This window comes from Anser cygnoides, chromosome 2 (assembly GCF_040182565.1).
Source record: "Anser cygnoides isolate HZ-2024a breed goose chromosome 2, Taihu_goose_T2T_genome, whole genome shotgun sequence".
NCBI classification, from domain to species: domain Eukaryota; kingdom Metazoa; phylum Chordata; class Aves; order Anseriformes; family Anatidae; genus Anser; species Anser cygnoides.
Genome location: NC_089874.1, coordinates 56,466,366 through 56,490,181, shown reverse-complemented (window position 1 = coordinate 56,490,181; position 23,816 = coordinate 56,466,366). Strand labels below are relative to the sequence as shown.

The following is a 23,816-nucleotide window of genomic DNA, read 5'->3' as shown; positions in this document are numbered from 1 at the left end:
CCTCTTCCTCTTCCTCTTCCTCTTCCTCTTCCTCTTCCTCTTCCTCTTCCTCCTCCCCTTCCCCTTCCCCTTCCCCTTCCCCTTCCCCTCCCTCTCCCTCTCCCTCTCCCTCTCCCTCTCCCTCTCCCTCTCCCTCTCCCTCTCCCTCTCCCTCTCCCTCTCCCTCTCCCTCTCCCGCTCCCTCTCCCTCTCCCTCTCCGTCTCCCTCTCCCTCTCCCTCTTCCCCTTCCCCTTCCCTTTACACTTCCTCTTCCTCCTCCTCTTCCCATTTCCCTTCCCTTTCCTGTTCCCATTCTGCTTCCCCTTCCCATCCCCGTTCCCCTTCCCGTTCCCCTTCCCCTTCCCCTTTTCCTTCCCCTTCCTCTTTTCCTTCCCCTTTCCCTTCCAATTTCCCTTCCCCTTCTTGTTCCCCTTCCCCTTCCCATTTCCCTTCCCCTTCCTGTTCCCCTTCCCATTTCTCTCCCCATTCCCGTTCCCGTTCCCGTTCCCATTCCCATTCCTGTTCCCCTTCCTCTTCCTGTTCCTGTTTCCCTTCCCCTTCCCGCTCCCATTCCCATTTCCCTTCCCCTTTCCCTTCCTCTTCCTTTTCCCTGCACAGTCCCTTCCTAATCAGGGATGTGCAGCCAAAGCAGGTCATGCAGCCGAGGACACGCCAGCAGCAAGAAGTGTGCTTGCTACCAGCAGCAGAGCTGCAGGCGAGCAGGTACAGCTTTGGCCTTGGGAGAGAGCTGCCCTGGGAGCCGGACTGACAGTCAAGCCCTCCCTCCCGTGCTGGCCTTTCCCTGCTCCATGAAAGCTCATCCGCTGCAAAGTGCAGAATGGACGGCCACCAAGGAAAGACCCAGAGAACTTTGGAGACAGGGCTTTATTGAATGGAAGGAGGTGTTGGCGTTAATAGCCTGGATGGGCAACCCTGGTCCCATTCGTGCTGCAGGGAGGGCCCTTGCTGGATGTCTCCATCTGGACCCTTCTGTGTGCCGGACGGCCTCTCCGGTCCCTTGCTGACAGGCATTGGCACTACTCTTCGCACCTGCGGAGATCAACACAAACCTCTGTAGTTCTGCATACGCAGAGACATGCAGAGCAACACTGCAAGACTGTTCAGGACAGAAATGAGGGGATCTGACGCTGGCTGGAGACAGCAGGCCCACGGTCCCTGTGATGCAGTCCCACCCCTGTGTCCAATCCCATTCCTGAATACTGTTTTGTGGACAGGAGCCCAGGGCACTTACCCGTCTTGACTCTCTCTGCCTTGGCCCAGCAGGGGGTGCAGGCTGGTGACCCACTTGCCAAAGCTGGTGGTAGCTCTGTTCCTCTTTCGCCGACCGACTCCACCGCAGCACTGCCAGCTCACTGCAAGCACACAGCGGGACGAGGTGGTGTGAGCACTTGGAGAGCGCTCCCAGACGGGGCTCCCGAGCAGGCCGCCTGCTGGGGCTGCAGAAGGCCAGTGCCAGGAAAAACCCCTCTTTCCAGCAGGGCTGGGGGAGTGGAAGGAAGGGCACTGCAAGGGAGGAAATACTGCCCGCGTCCGGGGAAATTTACCACTTGAGCTGCTCCTGCAGATCCCTCTCCGCATCTCTCTCTCCCCTTTGTTTACGGGCCACCTGCTCCACGATGCATGTCACCACCTCCCTTAGGGTCCCATGAGTCCGTGGAGAAAGACTCCTGCAGCAGTAAGGACAAAGTCTCTCTCACTGTTCAGCCGCAACACTCCTGTCTCTTCCCTCAACCAGCCACCCTTTCCCCGCAAGGCCCCATTCGGCCCCACAGCCCCTTCGATGCAGGAGGAGTTTCAAGCGTGGGCTGCTCTGGGCTGCGGAGAGGCCCCTGGCATTGGGCTCTAAGCCAGCTCAGACCCCTGGCCTTCGGCTTCCCAGGGCTCTGTAAGCGACCCCTTGGCTCAGGGGCTGGCTTCCTCGACCCACAGGTGCCTCGGCACCACTCCACTACCCCAGGCCTTGGCTGCAGCTGCTGCACGCTTACCGCTTAGGGGGCACAGGGCTGTCCTGCTGAGTTCTGGGTGGCTCTTCTCCGTCCTCGTCCCACTCCCCCATCATCCTCTCCATGAGGTCAGGGCTGGACTGCCCCGAGTCGCTCTCAGACAGAGAGCTGGGAGTTCTCTCGGGACTTCTCTCCTCAGAGGGACAGGATTCCTGCAAAGGAATTACTCTCATTACAACAGCCCCGCAGCGCTGGGCTGATGCTTCCCAGCATGCAGCCCCCTCCCACCCTCCCAGACAACCTCCAGACCACTTCTGGCAGGGACCCCAGGGGGACTGGGAAAACAACCAGCACAAGGCCATCGGTGCGCTCCCAGGGTCATGTCCCAGCACTACCGGCGTTTTGCTAAAACTCCCTCTTGGTCTCTCTTGCTCAGCAAAGGCAGCAGCAACCCACCCTGCAGTGCTGCAGCAATAGTGCTACTACGGCTTGGGTGCTAGAAGCACCTTGCAGCCTCAGATCCCCGGTGGGAAAGTGCTCCTTTAGTGCACAAATTCAAAGTACCTCGGTTGTTGGCATCTCCACTTCTCTCTTGACTTTTGCTTTGGTTAGTGCTGCGCTTCGCTGCTTGGGTTGTTTCTTTTTCTCCTCCTGCAGCTCTTTGTTCTTATTTTCCTCCTCAGCCAAGAAATTCTGAATGTGTTTTGGAAGCGTCTCCTTAATCTTCAAGCACTTATTCTGGAGGGTGACCAAAACGCAACCACAGACAGTTAGTAACGCTGTGCGGGGAGGGCTGGGGTGTCTCCCCCCTTCCTGCACTCCCTTCCACCCTCACTCAGTCTTCTGCCCGTCTGTCAGCTCAGGGTTGCTCCCATGCTCCTGCAGGCTCAACCGAAGAGTCGCCTGAAGAGCCCTTCTGGAATGTCTGGGCAAGCTAAGCGACCACGGGGCTAGAAGCAACCTGACAGCTGCCTATCCCACCCAGGCAAGCCATGCAGTGACGTTGCCATCAGAAGCATCCCCGGGTAAGCTCTTGGGTGTGTTTCAGGAAGCTAATGGGGATGAAAAGCATCTTCTCAAATGACACAGCAAAGGGCTTCTCTTCAGTGAAGCACCCAAAGAAACAACTCAGTGGTCACATGAAGGCACAAGTCAAGAATGTTCTGTGAACCGGTGTCCATCGAGTGACGCTATTCTACAGTTCAGTAAGACGCACTCTCTGCAGCAGTCCATGCCACGTACCTCTTTCCTCTGCTCAATAGCTTTGGCAATAAAGTCTACCATCCTGGGAGTCACCTGAGGAATTACTTTCTCTTCCTCTTCCTTTTCCTTCACAGAACTCCTCTGGATGGCCGGAAGCTTCCTGCAAAGACACAATGGGGCAAGGTGACCAGAGTGTGGGAGGAGCTGGTTTCGCATCATCCGCTTCCAAGTGGTGCATCTGCTTCCGCTGCAAAAGGCTGCAGAGCCCCTGAATGCTTGATCTGCTCTCTGTCACGTCTCTCCGAGAGCTGGAAACAGCCCGGGTGGTTGAGCCCAGCCCGGACCAACACTCGATAGTGTCCAAAAGATGCTAGGAGAACACCTGCACTCCTCCACCATCGCTCCTGGGGAAGTCTCTTCAGACTCGAGACACTGTGCTCATTGCAGTCTGAGGGAAAGCAAGAAAGACCTCCCAGTCCTGCAAGGAGCCGTTGCCATTAGTTACCCAGCTAAGAAGTGATGCTGCAAGATGCTTGCCATGCAGCAAGAAATCGCAAGGTAGTGGGAGATGGGATAGCTGCACTTTGAGTTCGTACAGCTTCTGCGTCCAGGAGAAACTGCACTCCTACAGAGACAAGAGCAGGGCAGCAGCCACATTTGTCTCTCCAGGAGTCCCACCTGGCACGACGCTCTGTCTGCTCAGCTTTCTGACTGCTCTCCGGCTTTACAGTCAGGGCGGGTAACCTCTCTGGAGCAAGTGTTGCTCGATGAAGGAGGCGCTTCTTGGGAAGATCCTCTGGAAAGAAGAAAGGAGACAACTTGAGTAAAGCATCTCTGCTGTTGTGGTAATCGTGCGCCAATTCTGTCCCAGTTCCAGCAAGAATGGCGTGCAGATCAGCTCAAGCCTGTGGCAACACCATTGGCAGGGGTCATTTTTGTCCCTTTGGAGCCATGTTTCCTGGGACCTCGTAGGCCTTTTCTGACACTCTCCATCTCTTTCTTCCTGGCTATAGTGCACCGTTGTTTCCTGGGCAATACCGTTTTGATGCCCTTATCTCCCCCGTGTGCTGAAATGGGGGACTCCCTGGGAGATGCCCATGCCCTCAAAGAGTCATTCTGGGGTGGGGAATCGCTTCGCACAAGAGGAGACGGCTCTTGCATCTGTTGATCGGTCCCACGCACACACATTTGCTACAGAAGCACGCTCACAACAGAGGCATTGTTTGTGAGGCATCTGAGAGCATGGAAGGAAGCAGGGTCAGAGCTTTCCAGGGTTTGCAGCACAGGCTGGGGAGTGGAGGCCACAGGAAAGGTGTCCTTCAGCACTCGCAGTGGACGTTTGTGGTGCAGGGCTGTCGCACAATCTTGTTCCACAATGGCTTGCTCGAGCTTTCCCACCATGGGGATAGAGTCACAGGAGGTGTCTCAGGCTCCTCCAGGCACTCTGTGGTAACCTCGGCCCTAATCCCCTCCAGACAAGGAGGAAGGAAACCTACATGCCCCTACAAGTGACCCATGGGTTCCTTACCTTTCTTGACGCTCTCTCCTCCTTTTGTCCAGCCTTGTTCTTTGCTGGGCTTCACTTGTCCGATCAGACTCACTGCCCTTTGATCTTTGCTGGGCTTCACTTGTCCTCTCAGACTCACTGTCCCCGTTGGCTTCTTAAGCATGCTCTCGTGCTTGTACCTGGAAAGAAGAGCACCACGCTGAAGACAGGGCACTGTGCCAATGTTCTCCTGTCCTTGCTGTGAGCATGGCTGACCTCACAATAATCCTGCCTGCTGCTTCAGGGGAAAAACTTATTCCTCTCTAACTCATAGTACCATCCAGCACATAGCTACCTCTCACATTGGAAAGCTTACTCACATTGGAAAGACAATGACACGTTCAGAAGCGGTCTGAGAAGCAGCGGTGTCGAGGTGAGAGATGACAGAGTTGTTCATCTCTGGCATCTGCAATAGACAGAGACAAGTGACAGGCGATGGGGACACTGACAAGGGCTGGCTGCTTGGTCCAGCTTAGCCCCACCGAGAGCTGCCTAAGGGCTCCGGCCTCAGCAAGCCTTGCTCTGCCTGCACCTCCGCTCCCTGCCCAAACGCTGGGCTGAGCAGCGATCTCCACTGGCACGCTAGCCTTTTGCCAAAAAGCAAGGCCTCTCTCGGGGGGATCTCTTGCAGAGCCAGGCCCCTGCCTGCAAGGGAAGAGCTCTACAGAGTCTGCTTTCCTGCAGACCACGAGGAGCCCAACTGGCTGAAGAAGCACGACAGGCCAGGAGAAAGCAGCCACCCAGTCCCTGGAAGGCACTTCAGAAGAACCATGGGTAGTGCTGGGAAAATGAAAATCCTACCCTGAGAAGAGCTTGCAAAGCATTCGTTGTCCCATTCAGCTTTTTCAGAAAGTCTTCATAGAATTTCATTTTAACATCCTTGCCCTCGATGATCAGCATGCCAACGTCTCTCCAAAGGAAGGCAACGTTCTGCCTGTCCTCTATGCAGACACAGAAGAGACGCGTGGTCCTGTCTATGCAAAGCCGCACTAAGCTCTCAGAGACATTGTTTTCTGAGGCGATCTGAGCATACGGCAGTTCCTCAAAATGCAGGTGGCCTGGAAAACAAGGGACGAGGAGCACGTGCACTTAGAGAGCTGCTAAGCTGGCTAAAATCAAAGGTCAGAACTGGCAGGAAGCAGATCCCTGACTGCAGGATGAGGCGGGGAAAAAGGTGCTAGGACCCATGGCAAGCTGAATGGTGCCAGGCCATGGCAGTCATGTCCACGCACAGTGTGCTCCTAATCATTAGACAGGAACGCTCCGATTCACGGACCCAAGCTCCTGGTGCCTGCTTTTTCTGCTTGCAAAGAGGTGTTGAGAGCCAAGAAGAGCTCTGGCATTTGCCTGTACGAGGCCTAGTACAGCAGAAGGTGGGAGCAAGAGTTGAAACACCATGGGGCAAGAAGACACGTTTCCAATAAAACTGGAGTAAAACCTCTTGTTGAAGCAGGTCAAAGAGAGTGTGCTGTTATGCTGCACTGTCATCTGGTGATTATTTAAAGCAGTTAGAGAGACTGGGTCCGTTTCACACCAGGCTCGCTTTGACGAGCTTTTCTCAGGCTGCGCCAGGAGTTTGGTCCTCGGCTGCGTCACCGGTGGACAGCAGAGCACAGCTCTCGCATTCTGCTGCAAGGGCAAACACCTCTTTCAGTCCTCAGTCGTCCTACCTGGAATGTCTATGTAGTCGTATCGGAGGTCATAGTTGTGCACAATAGCCTTAGCCAGATGAAACATGGGTCTCTCAACAGTCACGATGTCATTTTTCTGGCTGGCTACTTGCTCTGTGACAACTGTGAATGTTCCAAGACCAGGAATGCGGACAGCCTGAAACAGAAGAGGGTGGATCAGAAGAAGCTTTGCAGGGACAAAGAGATGACTTGCCAGAGAGTGGGGAGGGAGCTTTGTGCCCTGTCCACACCTGAGATGCAACTGAGCAAGATGGGTTCCTTGGAGAGCTGGGAGAAGACGTAGAGGGCCTGGACTTTTCCCTCTCACCCCCCTTCCCCAAGGAAGAGCCAGGTAGTGCAGGAAAAGCCGACACACGTCCATTGGCTCACTAAGATACAAGGGGGCTTCCCACACTTGGAACGACCCTTGAAGTAGTACCCCGGCCCAGTTCGGTAATCAGCTCTGGCAATGGGGGACTCAGGAAGCCCCAGGAAAAGTCCAGCCCTTTTTCTGAAATCCGAGCCTGGACCTCACAGTACATCTGAATTGACAGCGGAGCTAGTCCGTGGCCCAGCAGTGCATTACTGAGGCCTTCTGGGGCATTGGTCCTGCTTCCAAAGGAGGGAAGAATAACTGCACTCGATGACAAAGGGCTCTCATTGCTTCATGGAACATCAGGGTGTGAGGGAAGAAGAGGCAAGTCCCACCTGGTGGAGAGCCAGCTGTTGACTCAGGTAGTAGGATGCGCTGGCCCAAATCTTAGCGAGCTCTGGAAAACCAAGGAAAAGACACGTCATGCTCTCCGACGGCAACATTAAAGCCACTTAGCACACAGCTATCCAAGGACCGATGCATTTTGAACTCTTCAGCTGCATTCTCTAGAGCCCAGCAGAGGCTGCAGGACTCCTCAGGCTGCCCCAAAGAGGGCTCCTTGCCTTTCAGGTGCAGGTCTCCAGGTGTGACCCACCCTCAAGGCCAACCTGGCAGTGGACTGTGGCACCAGTGAGGGCACGGTGCTGTGCTCCGTGGGACTCTAGAAGGCTCAGGGCAGGCCCTGGTGTGTCCCCAGCAGGGAGCAGCTTCCCCTTGTCCCCTGTGTATTGACGCGTGTCAGCAAAAATGTGCTCAGAAAAGGAGGAATATATCAGAGAGCGCAGAACTTAGCGGTCTCACATAAGATGTCCCAGAGGCAAAGCTACCAGTTAAAAGGATGCTACGGTTTGGCAGAGGAGAGGAGTGGGGAACATATGTAGCCTGCTTCCTTGTATCATTCTTGGGTGGTGTGGTGGTTTTACTTGGGTGGGCAGCCAAGCTCCACTCTCTCACTCCGCCTCCTCAAAGGGAAAGGGAGGGAAAATATGATGCAAAGGGCTCAAGGATTGAGATATGGACGGGAAGGTTGCGCAACTATTATTGTGATGGGCAAAACAGAGTCAGAGTAGGGAGATATTAAGTTTCATTGCCTGTTACTAACAGTCCACAGAAGTGAGAAACAAAGGAAAGAAAACAAAATCGCCTTCCACCCATCCACCCTCTTCCACCTCCTCCCCACGAGCGGTGCAGGGGAACAGGGGTATGGGGGTTGTGATCATTCTATAGTACTTTGTCTCTGACGCTCCTTCTCAGTCACTCTATTCCCCTGCTCCAATGTGGGGTCAGTCCCACAGGATGCAGTCCTTCCCGAACTGATCCTGTGTGGGCTTCCCACAGGTAGCAGCTCTTCAAGAACTGCTCCAGATATGGCTCCGTACCACGGGGTCCATCCGTCAGGAGGACACTGCTCCAACCTGGGTCCCCCACAAGCAGCACCTCCCCCCAGACTCCCTGATCCTGTGTGGGCCCCTCTCCACCGGCTGCAGCTCAGGCCCGGAATCTGCTCCAGTGGGGGTCCTCCACAGGCCGCAGCCTGCAGGGGGGGCAGCTTCTGGAGTCTTCTCACAGAAGCCACCCCTACAGCCCCCTGCTAACAAAACCTTGCCATGGATACCCACTACATGTGGCTTTGAGGGTGCTCAGAAGAGCTGTATTTGCTGTCATTTCTCTGTCGTGTGCTCTTTGACTGAAGTGAATGGGGTATATTCAACCTCAGTCAGCACATTCTACTTTTGCCACTGCTCTTTTCAAGTAAACAGTTTTGCAGAAGTACTACCGTTTTGGTCTGCTTGAGGCAGCGACGAGTGGCAGGAAATTTGCCATTTCTTTGGGGCAAAGCCTATTTCATCAGAGAGTTTGATATGCTGCGGATGTTGTGGTAATAAAACTCTCATAAGGAATGACTCTCTCAATAAAAACAGGTGTATCTTTTATGTTTAAGAATCTACCCTATCAACTGACTCTTCTGCAGTTGCATACAATTGTCCTTCGGTAGCGGATCTCCCCCAGTCTTTCACTTCTAGTCATGGAAGTGGACAGAGGAGCTTCAACACGTGTGTATATGCAGATATATGTGCAGCTTCTCCACGTCGCACCTCCCAGCACAGCGACGCTGCACAGCCCACAGACCCCTCCGGCTCTTCCAGCCAGCCAGGAGCTGAGGGTGGGCAGTGCCCACTGCCAGGCAAGGAGCAACCCTCAGGACTGGCAACTTCTGCCTGGGGTGCCGTAGGGAACACAGGGGCTGGGTCAGGAAAAAAGCCCCGAACCCCGGCTGCCAGGTCGGTCCCTCAGCCCTTTGGCATGGTCAAGGAGGCCCTTTCCTGCAGACACCAGGCCTTCCCAGCCACCCCCACTGGCCTCAGGGGATCCACACCAGTTTTCAGAGATGTCATTGAGCCTGACAACCCTCGTGAAATTGGGCCTGAAGGCCTTACCAGAATTTAAGAGCTTCTCAATTGTTGGAGGGAAGCAAGGTGCTGAGAAGAGGTATTTTGCCATCTCAGTTCCACCCCTGCTGTGGCCTCCCTTTCCACCTTCTCCTCCTCACTTCAGAGCAGCTCCTCCAAAGCAGAGCAGTGGCAAGAGCAACTCCCTGGAGAGTGCCTGGAGTCCCCTCGGCCTCTCAGGGACAAGTGGGAGGACGTGTGGCGGCCCCAGGTTAAAAGGTGGCAGTCACCATTGTGAGGTGGGACTGTCGCACTGTGACCTCAGACCGTGTCACAGAGGGGCTGCAGCGCCCCTGCCCAGGCGCTGCCCAGGGGGGACCCTGTAGCAGGTAGGGGCTGCAGAGGGCATTTGGGGGAGCTGCCCCCACCTCACTGTCTCCTGACCATGAGGGCTTTCCCCAGGCCAGAAGTGCTCATGGGCTGTAACGGCTGGTGGGTTTCTTTCCCCAAAACCAAAAACCAGAAAGCAAACTAGACCAACACACAGACCTGACAAAAGAGACATGGAGACAATGAGAAGAAAGAAGCCTCCCAGGCACACTAATTGACAGCCTATGGAGAAACTACAGGCACCACAGGTGGGGCTCTGCTTTCTGTCCTACAGCCATTAGGGCTGCCTGGGCCAAGGAAGCCCCACCAGATGAACATCTCACCTTTCGAGCAACGTTAAGGGGGATGTTTTGTGGAAGGGGCCACCTGTCTTTTCAGCTGCTCACTGTGACAGTGCCAGGGAGCCCAAGGAGCCCCTCAGATGGGACGTGCAGGATGAGCAGTGCCACTACCAGCACCGCGGCAGCCCCTCTGCAGCCAGAGCCCCTCCGGACCATCGGGGAAGTGCCTTGCTGCTGCCTGCAGGGGTCTGGGTCCCGCTGCAGCTGCAGCCACTGCCACTGCTGGCCTGGAGCACCCGCAGAGCCCAGGCAGGGTGTGGGTGCCCAGCAGCCTTGGGGTGCCTTCCCTCCTGTTGCACAGCCCGCTCTCAAGCCTGCTGCTGAGAGCATTGTCCTGACCCAGGTGTCTGGAGAGGAGCTTTTGGAGGTCTGCTCATCTCCCCTGCGCTCCTCCCAGCCTTTCTGACAAGGAGGTGTGGAACAAAAGGCCCCTCAGGGACAAGTGGGAGTGAAACTATCTACCTGACTGAAAAAGCTGCTCCCGCGGCACAGCATGGTGCCTGCACAGCTCTGGGTACCCCTGGCAGTGCTGGCCTGGGCACCCCGGAGCACCCTGGCTTTGCAAGCCTCCGGACAGTTTTGACCGGTGAGGGGACTGGTGCCCAGAGCTGCCCCAGGCAAAAGCCTGCTTCTCTTCCTCTTCCTCCTGTTCCCTGCAGAGTCCCTTCCAAGCAGGGATTTGCAGCTGCAGCAGGGCATGCGGCGGGGACCAGCCAGCAGCGGGAAGTGTGCTGGCCACCAAGAGCAGAGCTGCAGGCGAGCAGGTACAGCTTTGGCCTCGGGAGAGAGCTGCCCTGGGAGCCGGACTGACAGTCAAGCTCTCCCTCCTGTGCTGTCCTTTCCCTGCTCCACCAAAGTTCATCCGCTGCAAAGTGCAGGGTGGACAGCCACCAAGGAAAGACCCAGTGTGTTTTGGAAACAAAGCTTTATTGAACAGAATGAAGTGCCGCCATTAGCAGCCTGGATGGCCTCGTGGTCTGTGGTTTGTAGTCACGGAAATAAAAGAGCTTTACTATGGGATTATATCCAAGAAGTGGTCTTTTTAATCTAATTTACAACTCAGTGGGTTAGCATTTTCATGGGGCTGTGATGCTAAAAATGTTGCCATGGACTGCAGAGAATCGCATTTTGACATTTTTTCCCTGGATGATCAGCATGGCAATGTCCCTCCAAAGGAAGGCAACGTTCTGCATGTCCTCTGTGCAGGCACGGAAGAGACGCGTGGTCCTTTCCATGCAAAGCCGCACTGCGCTCTCAGAGACACGGATTCCCGAGGCAATCTGAGCATCCGGCAGTTGCTCCAAATGGCGGTGGCCTGGAAAACAAGGGAAGAGGAACTCGTGCCCTTAGAGAGCTGCTACGCTGGCTGAAATCAGAGATCAGAATTGGCAGGAAGAAGATCCATAACTGCAGGATGAGGCATGGAAAAAGGTGCTAGTCTATGGCAGCCATGTCCACACACAGTGTGCTCCTAATCATGAAAAGAAAGCACCCAACCACAGACCCAAGCTCCTGGTGCCACACAGGGTCCTCGGCCAGCTGTGCCAATGGAAGCAGCAACTGGAAATCACAGTCTTGTGGTCAGTGGTCAAGAGCTTTAACATGGGAATATATCCAAGGAGCAGTCTATTTTCTCTACCTTACAACTTAGTGCTTTAGGTTTTTCATGGTGCTGTGATGTCTCATAACGGTTGTCATGAAGTAAGCTTCATGCTCTTCCAATTACATTTTAAAATAGAGAACAGTTACAGTGAGCTTCACTTACAGTCAGGAATGGCACATTGGAAGGACACATGCACTGCCCTGGATAATCCTGGAGAGCTTGACAGAAGCCAGATTGTTCATTGACCTTGTGTTGTGGTTTAACCCGGCTGGCAGCTAAACACCACACAGCCGTTCGCTCACCCTCCCCCCTCCCTCTCTGGGATGGGGGAGAGAAACGGGAAAGTGAAGCCGGTGAGTTGAGATAGAGACAGTTTATTAAGACAGGAATATAATAATAACAATAATAATAATAATAGTGATAATGATAATAGTATTAATAATAATAATGTGTAAGAAAACAAGTGATGCACAATGCAATTGCTCACCACCCGCTGACCGATGCCCAGCCTATCCCCCGAGCAGCCAGCCCCCCACCCCGGCCAGCCACCCCTATATATTGTTTAGCATGACGCCAGATGGTATGGAATACCCCTTTGGCCAGTTTGGGTCAGCTGTCCTGGGTCTGTCCCCTCCCAGCTCCTGCTGCACCCCCAGCCTGCTCGCTGGCAGGACAGAGCGAGAAGCCGAAAAGTCCTTGGCCTGGTGTAAACACTGCTCTGCAACAATTAAAACATCAGCATGTTATCAGCGCTCTTCTCATCCTAATCCAAAACATAGCACCCTACCAGCTACTTTGAGGAAAAATTAACTCTGTCCTAACTGCAACCAGGACACCTTGCTGAATATTCCTTGTCTTTTTCCCAAGGAAAAGTTCTCTTGAGTGGCAGTGACATCTGGGACATTTGCACACAAAAGATTCCCTCAAAGGAAAGGAAACGTATGGCATCCCAGTCCTCCGTATCAGTCAAACTGGTCTTTCCATCTTCCAGGTCACGGGACTCAAGTATGTCACTGCCCTAAACTCAATCACTCAGGCTAGCAGATTTCAAGAAGCAATGGGAAATGCAAGACGTGATTTTTCACATCTTCCTGCAGTTTGGCTTTGCCTAAAGCTTTCCGCACTTTCCCTACACGTGTGACCTAAAATCAGTATTTCATTGGTCACTAACTTGGAGTTGCTGCTGAGCTTTCTGCACTGCTGCTAGAGTTTTTGGTACTGCTGTGCAAAAGCAACATTGCTAATGTTGTATCTTACTCAGCTGCTGTAGTGCACTTATTCACACAGAATCACAGAATCACAGAATATTAAGGATTGGAAGGTACCTTGAAAGATCATCTAGTCCAGTCCCCCTGCCGGAGCAGGAACACCTAAATCATGTCACACAGGAACACGTCCAGGTGGGTTTAGAAAGTCTCCAGAGAAGGAGACTCCACAACGCCCCGGGCAGCCTGTTCAAGTGTTCTGTCACCCTCACCGTAAAAACGTTTTGTCTCATATTTAAGCAGAACCTCCTACACTCCAGCTTGCACCCATTGCCCCTTGTCCTGTCATTGGATGTCACCGAGAAGAGCCTGGCTCCGTCCTCCTGGCATTCGCCCTTTACATATTTATAAACATTAATACGGTCACCCCTCAGTCTCCTCCAAGCTAAAGAGACCTATCTCCCTCAGCCTTTCGTCGTAAGGAAGACGCTCCGCTCCCTTAATCATCCTTGTGGCTCTGTGCTGGACTCTCTCAAGCAGTTCACACAGATTACATAGGTTACCTCTTTCTTCAGTTTCATTTAAATATCAGCATTACTGGAAGCAATCTGGTAACTAAATATCTAGCAATCATTTTCAAGAAGTATTCCAGAAGATCGTGAAGACAGGCTAATATCCAATTGCCTGACAAGACTCTTAAAGACATGATCTCCAAGTTGATTGATACTTCTCCTCCTGATCATTCCAGGCCAGTAGAATGCCTTGGTTCCGCAGCAGCTGGGAGAAAGAAGACAGCTTGCCTAGAATCCTTTCTCTTCTTTATGTACTTTTGATTCTAGACTGCTCAGAGTTAGTTCTAGAGGAGACGGATTTTTTTGCTCAGTCAGCTGACATCCATCTCTTAGATTTGCTTTGCTAACCTGGGTCAAGGACACCTTTGTCAGGCAACGAAGAGCTTTATAGTTTTCCCAGGTTTATCAATGGGGATTTCATCTCTCCTTTCTCCATTAAGCAAAAAACAATTAATTTCCTCAATAATTTAAACAACAGCAATGTCTTTTCCTCCTCTTCCTCTTCCCCTTCCTCTTCCCCTTCCTCTTCCGCTTCCTCACCAAAGTTGTAAGTGCCCATCCACTCTCCCAGTCCTCAACTTTTAAGGTTTCAATTAATCTTAACTTCCTGACTGAAAAAACGTCCTCACCATAAGCTTTCCTCCCTGTTTCCGCAGCCATAGTTCCTGCCTTGGATGTCACTGTCCCCACAGCCCATCACGATGCCTGCACAGCTCTGGGTATCCCTGGCAGTGCTGGCCTGGGCACACTGGAGAGCCTCTGCTTTGCAAGCCTCTGGACAATTTTGACCTCCAAGGGGACTGATGCCAGGAACTGCCCCAGGCAAAAGCCCGCTCCTCTTCCTCTTCCTCTTCCTCTTCCTCTTCCTCTTCCTCTTCCTCTTCCTCTTCCTCTTCCTCTTCCTCTTCCTCTTCCTCTTCCTCTTCCTCTTCCTCTTCCTCTTCCTCTTCCTCTTCCTCCTCCTCCTCCTCCTCCTCCTCCTCCTCCTCCTCCTCCTCCTCCTCCTCCTCTTCCTCTTCCTCTTCCTCTTCCTCTTCCTCTTCCTCTTCCTCTTCCTCCTCCCCTTCCCCTTCCCCTTCCCCTTCCCCTTCCCCTCCCTCTCCCTCTCCCTCTCCCTCTCCCTCTCCCTCTCCCTCTCCCTCTCCCTCTCCCTCTCCCTCTCCCGCTCCCTCTCCCTCTCCCTCTCCGTCTCCCTCTCCCTCTCCCTCTTCCCCTTCCCCTTCCCTTTACACTTCCTCTTCCTCCTCCTCTTCCCATTTCCCTTCCCTTTCCTGTTCCCATTCTGCTTCCCCTTCCCATCCCCGTTCCCCTTCCCGTTCCCCTTCCCCTTCCCCTTTTCCTTCCCCTTCCTCTTTTCCTTCCCCTTTCCCTTCCAATTTCCCTTCCCCTTCTTGTTCCCCTTCCCCTTCCCATTTCCCTTCCCCTTCCTGTTCCCCTTCCCATTTCTCTCCCCATTCCCGTTCCCGTTCCCGTTCCCATTCCCATTCCTGTTCCCCTTCCTCTTCCTGTTCCTGTTTCCCTTCCCCTTCCCGCTCCCATTCCCATTTCCCTTCCCCTTTCCCTTCCTCTTCCTTTTCCCTGCACAGTCCCTTCCTAATCAGGGATGTGCAGCCAAAGCAGGTCATGCAGCCGAGGACACGCCAGCAGCAAGAAGTGTGCTTGCTACCAGCAGCAGAGCTGCAGGCGAGCAGGTACAGCTTTGGCCTTGGGAGAGAGCTGCCCTGGGAGCCGGACTGACAGTCAAGCCCTCCCTCCCGTGCTGGCCTTTCCCTGCTCCATGAAAGCTCATCCGCTGCAAAGTGCAGAATGGACGGCCACCAAGGAAAGACCCAGAGAACTTTGGAGACAGGGCTTTATTGAATGGAAGGAGGTGTTGGCGTTAATAGCCTGGATGGGCAACCCTGGTCCCATTCGTGCTGCAGGGAGGGCCCTTGCTGGATGTCTCCATCTGGACCCTTCTGTGTGCCGGACGGCCTCTCCGGTCCCTTGCTGACAGGCATTGGCACTACTCTTCGCACCTGCGGAGATCAACACAAACCTCTGTAGTTCTGCATACGCAGAGACATGCAGAGCAACACTGCAAGACTGTTCAGGACAGAAATGAGGGGATCTGACGCTGGCTGGAGACAGCAGGCCCACGGTCCCTGTGATGCAGTCCCACCCCTGTGTCCAATCCCATTCCTGAATACTGTTTTGTGGACAGGAGCCCAGGGCACTTACCCGTCTTGACTCTCTCTGCCTTGGCCCAGCAGGGGGTGCAGGCTGGTGACCCACTTGCCAAAGCTGGTGGTAGCTCTGTTCCTCTTTCGCCGACCGACTCCACCGCAGCACTGCCAGCTCACTGCAAGCACACAGCGGGACGAGGTGGTGTGAGCACTTGGAGAGCGCTCCCAGACGGGGCTCCCGAGCAGGCCGCCTGCTGGGGCTGCAGAAGGCCAGTGCCAGGAAAAACCCCTCTTTCCAGCAGGGCTGGGGGAGTGGAAGGAAGGGCACTGCAAGGGAGGAAATACTGCCCGCGTCCGGGGAAATTTACCACTTGAGCTGCTCCTGCAGATCCCTCTCCGCATCTCTCTCTCCCCTTTGTTTACGGGCCACCTGCTCCACGATGCATGTCACCACCTCCCTTAGGGTCCCATGAGTCCGTGGAGAAAGACTCCTGCAGCAGTAAGGACAAAGTCTCTCTCACTGTTCAGCCGCAACACTCCTGTCTCTTCCCTCAACCAGCCACCCTTTCCCCGCAAGGCCCCATTCGGCCCCACAGCCCCTTCGATGCAGGAGGAGTTTCAAGCGTGGGCTGCTCTGGGCTGCGGAGAGGCCCCTGGCATTGGGCTCTAAGCCAGCTCAGACCCCTGGCCTTCGGCTTCCCAGGGCTCTGTAAGCGACCCCTTGGCTCAGGGGCTGGCTTCCTCGACCCACAGGTGCCTCGGCACCACTCCACTACCCCAGGCCTTGGCTGCAGCTGCTGCACGCTTACCGCTTAGGGGGCACAGGGCTGTCCTGCTGAGTTCTGGGTGGCTCTTCTCCGTCCTCGTCCCACTCCCCCATCATCCTCTCCATGAGGTCAGGGCTGGACTGCCCCGAGTCGCTCTCAGACAGAGAGCTGGGAGTTCTCTCGGGACTTCTCTCCTCAGAGGGACAGGATTCCTGCAAAGGAATTACTCTCATTACAACAGCCCCGCAGCGCTGGGCTGATGCTTCCCAGCATGCAGCCCCCTCCCACCCTCCCAGACAACCTCCAGACCACTTCTGGCAGGGACCCCAGGGGGACTGGGAAAACAACCAGCACAAGGCCATCGGTGCGCTCCCAGGGTCATGTCCCAGCACTACCGGCGTTTTGCTAAAACTCCCTCTTGGTCTCTCTTGCTCAGCAAAGGCAGCAGCAACCCACCCTGCAGTGCTGCAGCAATAGTGCTACTACGGCTTGGGTGCTAGAAGCACCTTGCAGCCTCAGATCCCCGGTGGGAAAGTGCTCCTTTAGTGCACAAATTCAAAGTACCTCGGTTGTTGGCATCTCCACTTCTCTCTTGACTTTTGCTTTGGTTAGTGCTGCGCTTCGCTGCTTGGGTTGTTTCCTTTTCTCCTCCTGCAGCTCTTTGTTCTTATTTTCCTCCTCAGCCAAGAAATTCTGAATGTGTTTTGGAAGCGTCTCCTTAATCTTCAAGCACTTATTCTGGAGGGTGACCAAAACGCAACCACAGACAGTTAGTAACGCTGTGCGGGGAGGGCTGGGGTGTCTCCCCCCTTCCTGCACTCCCTTCCACCCTCACTCAGTCTTCTGCCCGTCTGTCAGCTCAGGGTTGCTCCCATGCTCCTGCAGGCTCAACCGAAGAGTCGCCTGAAGAGCCCTTCTGGAATGTCTGGGCAAGCTAAGCGACCACGGGGCTAGAAGCAACCTGACAGCTGCCTATCCCACCCAGGCAAGCCATGCAGTGACGTTGCCATCAGAAGCATCCCCGGGTAAGCTCTTGGGTGTGTTTCAGGAAGCTAATGGGGATGAAAAGCATCTTCTCAAATGACACAGCAAAGGGCTTCTCTTCAGTGAAGCACCCAAAGAAACAACTCAGTGGTCACATGAAGGCACAAGTCAAGAATGTTCTGTGAACCGGTGTCCATCGAGTGACGCTATTCTACAGTTCAGTAAGACGCACTCTCTGCAGCAGTCCATGCCACGTACCTCTTTCCTCTGCTCAATAGCTTTGGCAATAAAGTCTACCATCCTGGGAGTCACCTGAGGAATTACTTTCTCTTCCTCTTCCTTTTCCTTCACAGAACTCCTCTGGATGGCCGGAAGCTTCCTGCAAAGACACAATGGGGCAAGGTGACCAGAGTGTGGGAGGAGCTGGTTTCGCATCATCCGCTTCCAAGTGGTGCATCTGCTTCCGCTGCAAAAGGCTGCAGAGCCCCTGAATGCTTGATCTGCTCTCTGTCACGTCTCTCCGAGAGCTGGAAACAGCCCGGGTGGTTGAGCCCAGCCCGGACCAACACTCGATAGTGTCCAAAAGATGCTAGGAGAACACCTGCACTCCTCCACCATCGCTCCTGGGGAAGTCTCTTCAGACTCGAGACACTGTGCTCATTGCAGTCTGAGGGAAAGCAAGAAAGACCTCCCAGTCCTGCAAGGAGCCGTTGCCATTAGTTACCCAGCTAAGAAGTGATGCTGCAAGATGCTTGCCATGCAGCAAGAAATCGCAAGGTAGTGGGAGATGGGATAGCTGCACTTTGAGTTCGTACAGCTTCTGCGTCCAGGAGAAACTGCACTCCTACAGAGACAAGAGCAGGGCAGCAGCCACATTTGTCTCTCCAGGAGTCCCACCTGGCACGACGCTCTGTCTGCTCAGCTTTCTGACTGCTCTCCGGCTTTACAGTCAGGGCGGGTAACCTCTCTGGAGCAAGTGTTGCTCGATGAAGGAGGCGCTTCTTGGGAAGATCCTCTGGAAAGAAGAAAGGAGACAACTTGAGTAAAGCATCTCTGCTGTTGTGGTAATCGTGCGCCAATTCTGTCCCAGTTCCAGCAAGAATGGCGTGCAGATCAGCTCAAGCCTGTGGCAACACCATTGGCAGGGGTCATTTTTGTCCCTTTGGAGCCATGTTTCCTGGGACCTCGTAGGCCTTTTCTGACACTCTCCATCTCTTTCTTCCTGGCTATAGTGCACCGTTGTTTCCTGGGCAATACCGTTTTGATGCCCTTATCTCCCCTGTGTGCTGAAATGGGGGACTCCCTGGGAGATGCCCATGCCCTCAAAGAGTCATTCTGGGGTGGGGAATCGCTTCGCACAAGAGGAGACGGCTCTTGCATCTGTTGATCGGTCCCACGCACACACATTTGCTACAGAAGCACGCTCACAACAGAGGCATTGTTTGTGAGGCATCTGAGAGCATGGAAGGAAGCAGGGTCAGAGCTTTCCAGGGTTTGCAGCACAGGCTGGGGAGTGGAGGCCACAGGAAAGGTGTCCTTCAGCACTCGCAGTGGACGTTTGTGGTGCAGGGCTGTCGCACAATCTTGTTCCACAATGGCTTGCTCGAGCTTTCCCACCATGGGGATAGAGTCACAGGAGGTGTCTCAGGCTCCTCCAGGCACTCTGTGGTAACCTCGGCCCTAATCCCCTCCAGACAAGGAGGAAGGAAACCTACATGCCCCTACAAGTGACCCATGGGTTCCTTACCTTTCTTGACGCTCTCTCCTCCTTTTGTCCAGCCTTGTTCTTTGCTGGGCTTCACTTGTCCGATCAGACTCACTGCCCTTTGATCTTTGCTGGGCTTCACTTGTCCTCTCAGACTCACTGTCCCCGTTGGCTTCTTAAGCATGCTCTCGTGCTTGTACCTGGAAAGAAGAGCACCACGCTGAAGACAGGGCACTGTGCCAATGTTCTCCTGTCCTTGCTGTGAGCATGGCTGACCTCACAATAATCCTGCCTGCTGCTTCAGGGGAAAAACTTATTCCTCTCTAACTCATAGTACCATCCAGCACATAGCTACCTCTCACATTGGAAAGCTTACTCACATTGGAAAGACAATGACACGTTCAGAAGCGGTCTGAGAAGCAGCGGTGTCGAGGTGAGAGATGACAGAGTTGTTCATCTCTGGCATCTGCAATAGACAGAGACAAGTGACAGGCGATGGGGACACTGACAAGGGCTGGCTGCTTGGTCCAGCTTAGCCCCACCGAGAGCTGCCTAAGGGCTCCGGCCTCAGCAAGCCTTGCTCTGCCTGCACCTCCGCTCCCTGCCCAAACGCTGGGCTGAGCAGCGATCTCCACTGGCACGCTAGCCTTTTGCCAAAAAGCAAGGCCTCTCTCGGGGGGATCTCTTGCAGAGCCAGGCCCCTGCCTGCAAGGGAAGAGCTCTACAGAGTCTGCTTTCCTGCAGACCATGAGGAGCCCAACTGGCTGAAGAAGCACGACAGGCCAGGAGAAAGCAGCCACCCAGTCCCTGGAAGGCACTTCAGAAGAACCATGGGTAGTGCTGGGAAAATGAAAATCCTACCCTGAGAAGAGCTTGCAAAGCATTCGTTGTCCCATTCAGCTTTTTCAGAAAGTCTTCATAGAATTTCATTTTAACATCCTTGCCCTCGATGATCAGCATGCCAACGTCTCTCCAAAGGAAGGCAACGTTCTGCCTGTCCTCTATGCAGACACAGAAGAGACGCGTGGTCCTGTCTATGCAAAGCCGCACTAAGCTCTCAGAGACATTGTTTTCTGAGGCGATCTGAGCATACGGCAGTTCCTCAAAATGCAGGTGGCCTGGAAAACAAGGGACGAGGAGCACGTGCACTTAGAGAGCTGCTAAGCTGGCTAAAATCAAAGGTCAGAACTGGCAGGAAGCAGATCCCTGACTGCAGGATGAGGCGGGGAAAAAGGTGCTAGGACCCATGGCAAGCTGAATGGTGCCAGGCCATGGCAGTCATGTCCACGCACAGTGTGCTCCTAATCATTAGACAGGAACGCTCCGATTCACGGACCCAAGCTCCTGGTGCCTGCTTTTTCTGCTTGCAAAGAGGTGTTGAGAGCCAAGAAGAGCTCTGGCATTTGCCTGTACGAGGCCTAGTACAGCAGAAGGTGGGAGCAAGAGTTGAAACACCATGGGGCAAGAAGACACGTTTCCAATAAAACTGGAGTAAAACCTCTTGTTGAAGCAGGTCAAAGAGAGTGTGCTGTTATGCTGCACTGTCATCTGGTGATTATTTAAAGCAGTTAGAGAGACTGGGTCCGTTTCACACCAGGCTCGCTTTGACGAGCTTTTCTCAGGCTGCGCCAGGAGTTTGGTCCTCGGCTGCGTCACCGGTGGACAGCAGAGCACAGCTCTCGCATTCTGCTGCAAGGGCAAACACCTCTTTCAGTCCTCAGTCGTCCTACCTGGAATGTCTATGTAGTCGTATCGGAGGTCATAGTTGTGCACAATAGCCTTAGCCAGATGAAACATGGGTCTCTCAACAGTCACGATGTCATTTTTCTGGCTGGCTACTTGCTCTGTGACAACTGTGAATGTTCCAAGACCAGGAATGCGGACAGCCTGAAACAGAAGAGGGTGGATCAGAAGAAGCTTTGCAGGGACAAAGAGATGACTTGCCAGAGAGTGGGGAGGGAGCTTTGTGCCCTGTCCACACCTGAGATGCAACTGAGCAAGATGGGTTCCTTGGAGAGCTGGGAGAAGACGTAGAGGGCCTGGACTTTTCCCTCTCACCCCCCTTCCCCAAGGAAGAGCCAGGTAGTGCAGGAAAAGCCGACACACGTCCATTGGCTCACTAAGATACAAGGGGGCTTCCCACACTTGGAACGACCCTTGAAGTAGTACCCCGGCCCAGTTCGGTAATCAGCTCTGGCAATGGGGGACTCAGGAAGCCCCAGGAAAAGTCCAGCCCTTTTTCTGAAATCCGAGCCTGGACCTCACAGTACATCTGAATTGACAGCGGAGCTAGTCCGTGGCCCAGCAGTGCATTACTGAGGCCTTCTGGGGCATTGGTCCTGCTTCCAAAGGAGGGAAGAATAACTGCACTCGATGACAAAGGGCTCTCATTGCTTCATGGAACATCAGGGTGTGAGGGAAGAAGAGGCAAGTCCCACCTGGTGGAGAGCCAGCTGTTGACTCAGGTAGTAGGATGCGCTGGCCCAAATCTTAGCGAGCTCTGGAAAACCAAGGAAAAGACACGTCATGCTCTCCGACGGCAACATTAAAGCCACTTAGCACACAGCTATCCAAGGACCGATGCATTTTGAACTCTTCAGCTGCATTCTCTAGAGCCCAGCAGAGGCTGCAGGACTCCTCAGGCTGCCCCAAAGAGGGCTCCTTGCCTTTCAGGTGCAGGTCTCCAGGTGTGACCCACCCTCAAGGCCAACCTGGCAGTGGACTGTGGCACCAGTGAGGGCACGGTGCTGTGCTCCGTGGGACTCTAGAAGGCTCAGGGCAGGCCCTGGTGTGTCCCCAGCAGGGAGCAGCTTCCCCTTGTCCCCTGTGTATTGACGCGTGTCAGCAAAAATGTGCTCAGAAAAGGAGGAATATATCAGAGAGCGCAGAACTTAGCGGTCTCACATAAGATGTCCCAGAGGCAAAGCTACCAGTTAAAAGGATGCTACGGTTTGGCAGAGGAGAGGAGTGGGGAACATATGTAGCCTGCTTCCTTGTATCATTCTTGGGTGGTGTGGTGGTTTTACTTGGGTGGGCAGCCAAGCTCCACTCTCTCACTCCGCCTCCTCAAAGGGAAAGGGAGGGAAAATATGATGCAAAGGGCTCAAGGATTGAGATATGGACGGGAAGGTTGCGCAACTATTATTGTGATGGGCAAAACAGAGTCAGAGTAGGGAGATATTAAGTTTCATTGCCTGTTACTAACAGTCCACAGAAGTGAGAAACAAAGGAAAGAAAACAAAATCGCCTTCCACCCATCCACCCTCTTCCACCTCCTCCCCACGAGCGGTGCAGGGGAACGGGGGTATGGGGGTTGTGATCATTCTATAGTACTTTGTCTCTGACGCTCCTTCTCAGTCACTCTATTCCCCTGCTCCAATGTGGGGTCAGTCCCACAGGATGCAGTCCTTCCCGAACTGATCCTGTGTGGGCTTCCCACAGGTAGCAGCTCTTCAAGAACTGCTCCAGATATGGCTCCGTACCACGGGGTCCATCCGTCAGGAGGACACTGCTCCAACCTGGGTCCCCCACAAGCAGCACCTCCCCCCAGACTCCCTGATCCTGTGTGGGCCCCTCTCCACCGGCTGCAGCTCAGGCCCGGAATCTGCTCCAGTGGGGGTCCTCCACAGGCCGCAGCCTGCAGGGGGGGCAGCTTCTGGAGTCTTCTCACAGAAGCCACCCCTACAGCCCCCTGCTAACAAAACCTTGCCATGGATACCCACTACATGTGGCTTTGAGGGTGCTCAGAAGAGCTGTATTTGCTGTCATTTCTCTGTCGTGTGCTCTTTGACTGAAGTGAATGGGGTATATTCAACCTCAGTCAGCACATTCTACTTTTGCCACTGCTCTTTTCAAGTAAACAGTTTTGCAGAAGTACTACCGTTTTGGTCTGCTTGAGGCAGCGACGAGTGGCAGGAAATTTGCCATTTCTTTGGGGCAAAGCCTATTTCATCAGAGAGTTTGATATGCTGCGGATGTTGTGGTAATAAAACTCTCATAAGGAATGACTCTCTCAATAAAAACAGGTGTATCTTTTATGTTTAAGAATCTACCCTATCAACTGACTCTTCTGCAGTTGCATACAATTGTCCTTCGGTAGCGGATCTCCCCCAGTCTTTCACTTCTAGTCATGGAAGTGGACAGAGGAGCTTCAACACGTGTGTATATGCAGATATATGTGCAGCTTCTCCACGTCGCACCTCCCAGCACAGCGACGCTGCACAGCCCACAGACCCCTCCGGCTCTTCCAGCCAGCCAGGAGCTGAGGGTGGGCAGTGCCCACTGCCAGGCAAGGAGCAACCCTCAGGACTGGCAACTTCTGCCTGGGGTGCCGTAGGGAACACAGGGGCTGGGTCAGGAAAAAAGCCCCGAACCCCGGCTGCCAGGTCGGTCCCTCAGCCCTTTGGCATGGTCAAGGAGGCCCTTTCCTGCAGACACCAGGCCTTCCCAGCCACCCCCACTGGCCTCAGGGGATCCACACCAGTTTTCAGAGATGTCATTGAGCCTGACAACCCTCGTGAAATTGGGCCTGAAGGCCTTACCAGAATTTAAGAGCTTCTCAATTGTTGGAGGGAAGCAAGGTGCTGAGAAGAGGTATTTTGCCATCTCAGTTCCACCCCTGCTGTGGCCTCCCTTTCCACCTTCTCCTCCTCACTTCAGAGCAGCTCCTCCAAAGCAGAGCAGTGGCAAGAGCAACTCCCTGGAGAGTGCCTGGAGTCCCCTCGGCCTCTCAGGGACAAGTGGGAGGACGTGTGGCGGCCCCAGGTTAAAAGGTGGCAGTCACCATTGTGAGGTGGGACTGTCGCACTGTGACCTCAGACCGTGTCACAGAGGGGCTGCAGCGCCCCTGCCCAGGCGCTGCCCAGGGGGGACCCTGTAGCAGGTAGGGGCTGCAGAGGGCATTTGGGGGAGCTGCCCCCACCTCACTGTCTCCTGACCATGAGGGCTTTCCCCAGGCC

At 54.3% G+C, this 23,816-nt stretch overlaps 2 protein-coding genes across 3 annotated transcripts; both read right to left on the bottom strand.

Moving 5' to 3' along the window:
• Window positions 1–243: 243 nt before the first annotated feature.
• Window positions 244–9,358, bottom strand: LOC106029671 (coiled-coil domain-containing protein 81-like). 2 transcript variants are annotated; one of them, XM_066992151.1, is made up of 13 exons: window positions 9,175–9,358; window positions 7,072–7,133; window positions 6,364–6,520; window positions 5,495–5,751; window positions 5,014–5,099; window positions 4,676–4,833; window positions 3,826–3,943; window positions 3,241–3,307; window positions 2,509–2,682; window positions 1,987–2,156; window positions 1,546–1,668; window positions 1,233–1,353; window positions 244–1,030 (listed from the first exon to the last, which is right to left on the bottom strand). In XM_066992151.1, the coding sequence occupies exons 1-13, from the start codon at window positions 9,236–9,238 to the stop codon at window positions 866–868; spliced, it is 1,722 nt and encodes a 573-aa protein (XP_066848252.1). In that variant the 5' UTR covers window positions 9,239–9,358; the 3' UTR covers window positions 244–865. The 2 variants fall into 2 exon arrangements, with proteins under 2 accessions (XP_066848252.1, XP_047909402.2); XM_048053445.2 differs by having other exon boundaries at window positions 710–1,030; window positions 3,187–3,307.
• A 5,104-nt stretch (window positions 9,359–14,462) lies between these two features.
• LOC136790077 (coiled-coil domain-containing protein 81-like) lies at window positions 14,463–23,583 on the bottom strand. The gene is made up of 13 exons (XM_066992152.1): window positions 23,400–23,583; window positions 21,297–21,358; window positions 20,589–20,745; window positions 19,720–19,976; window positions 19,239–19,324; window positions 18,901–19,058; window positions 18,051–18,168; window positions 17,412–17,532; window positions 16,734–16,907; window positions 16,212–16,381; window positions 15,771–15,893; window positions 15,458–15,578; window positions 14,463–15,255 (listed from the first exon to the last, which is right to left on the bottom strand). Exons 1-13 carry the CDS (start codon window positions 23,461–23,463, stop codon window positions 15,091–15,093), a joined length of 1,776 nt encoding a protein of 591 aa, XP_066848253.1. The 5' UTR covers window positions 23,464–23,583; the 3' UTR covers window positions 14,463–15,090.
• Between the last annotated feature and the right edge of the window lie 233 nt (window positions 23,584–23,816).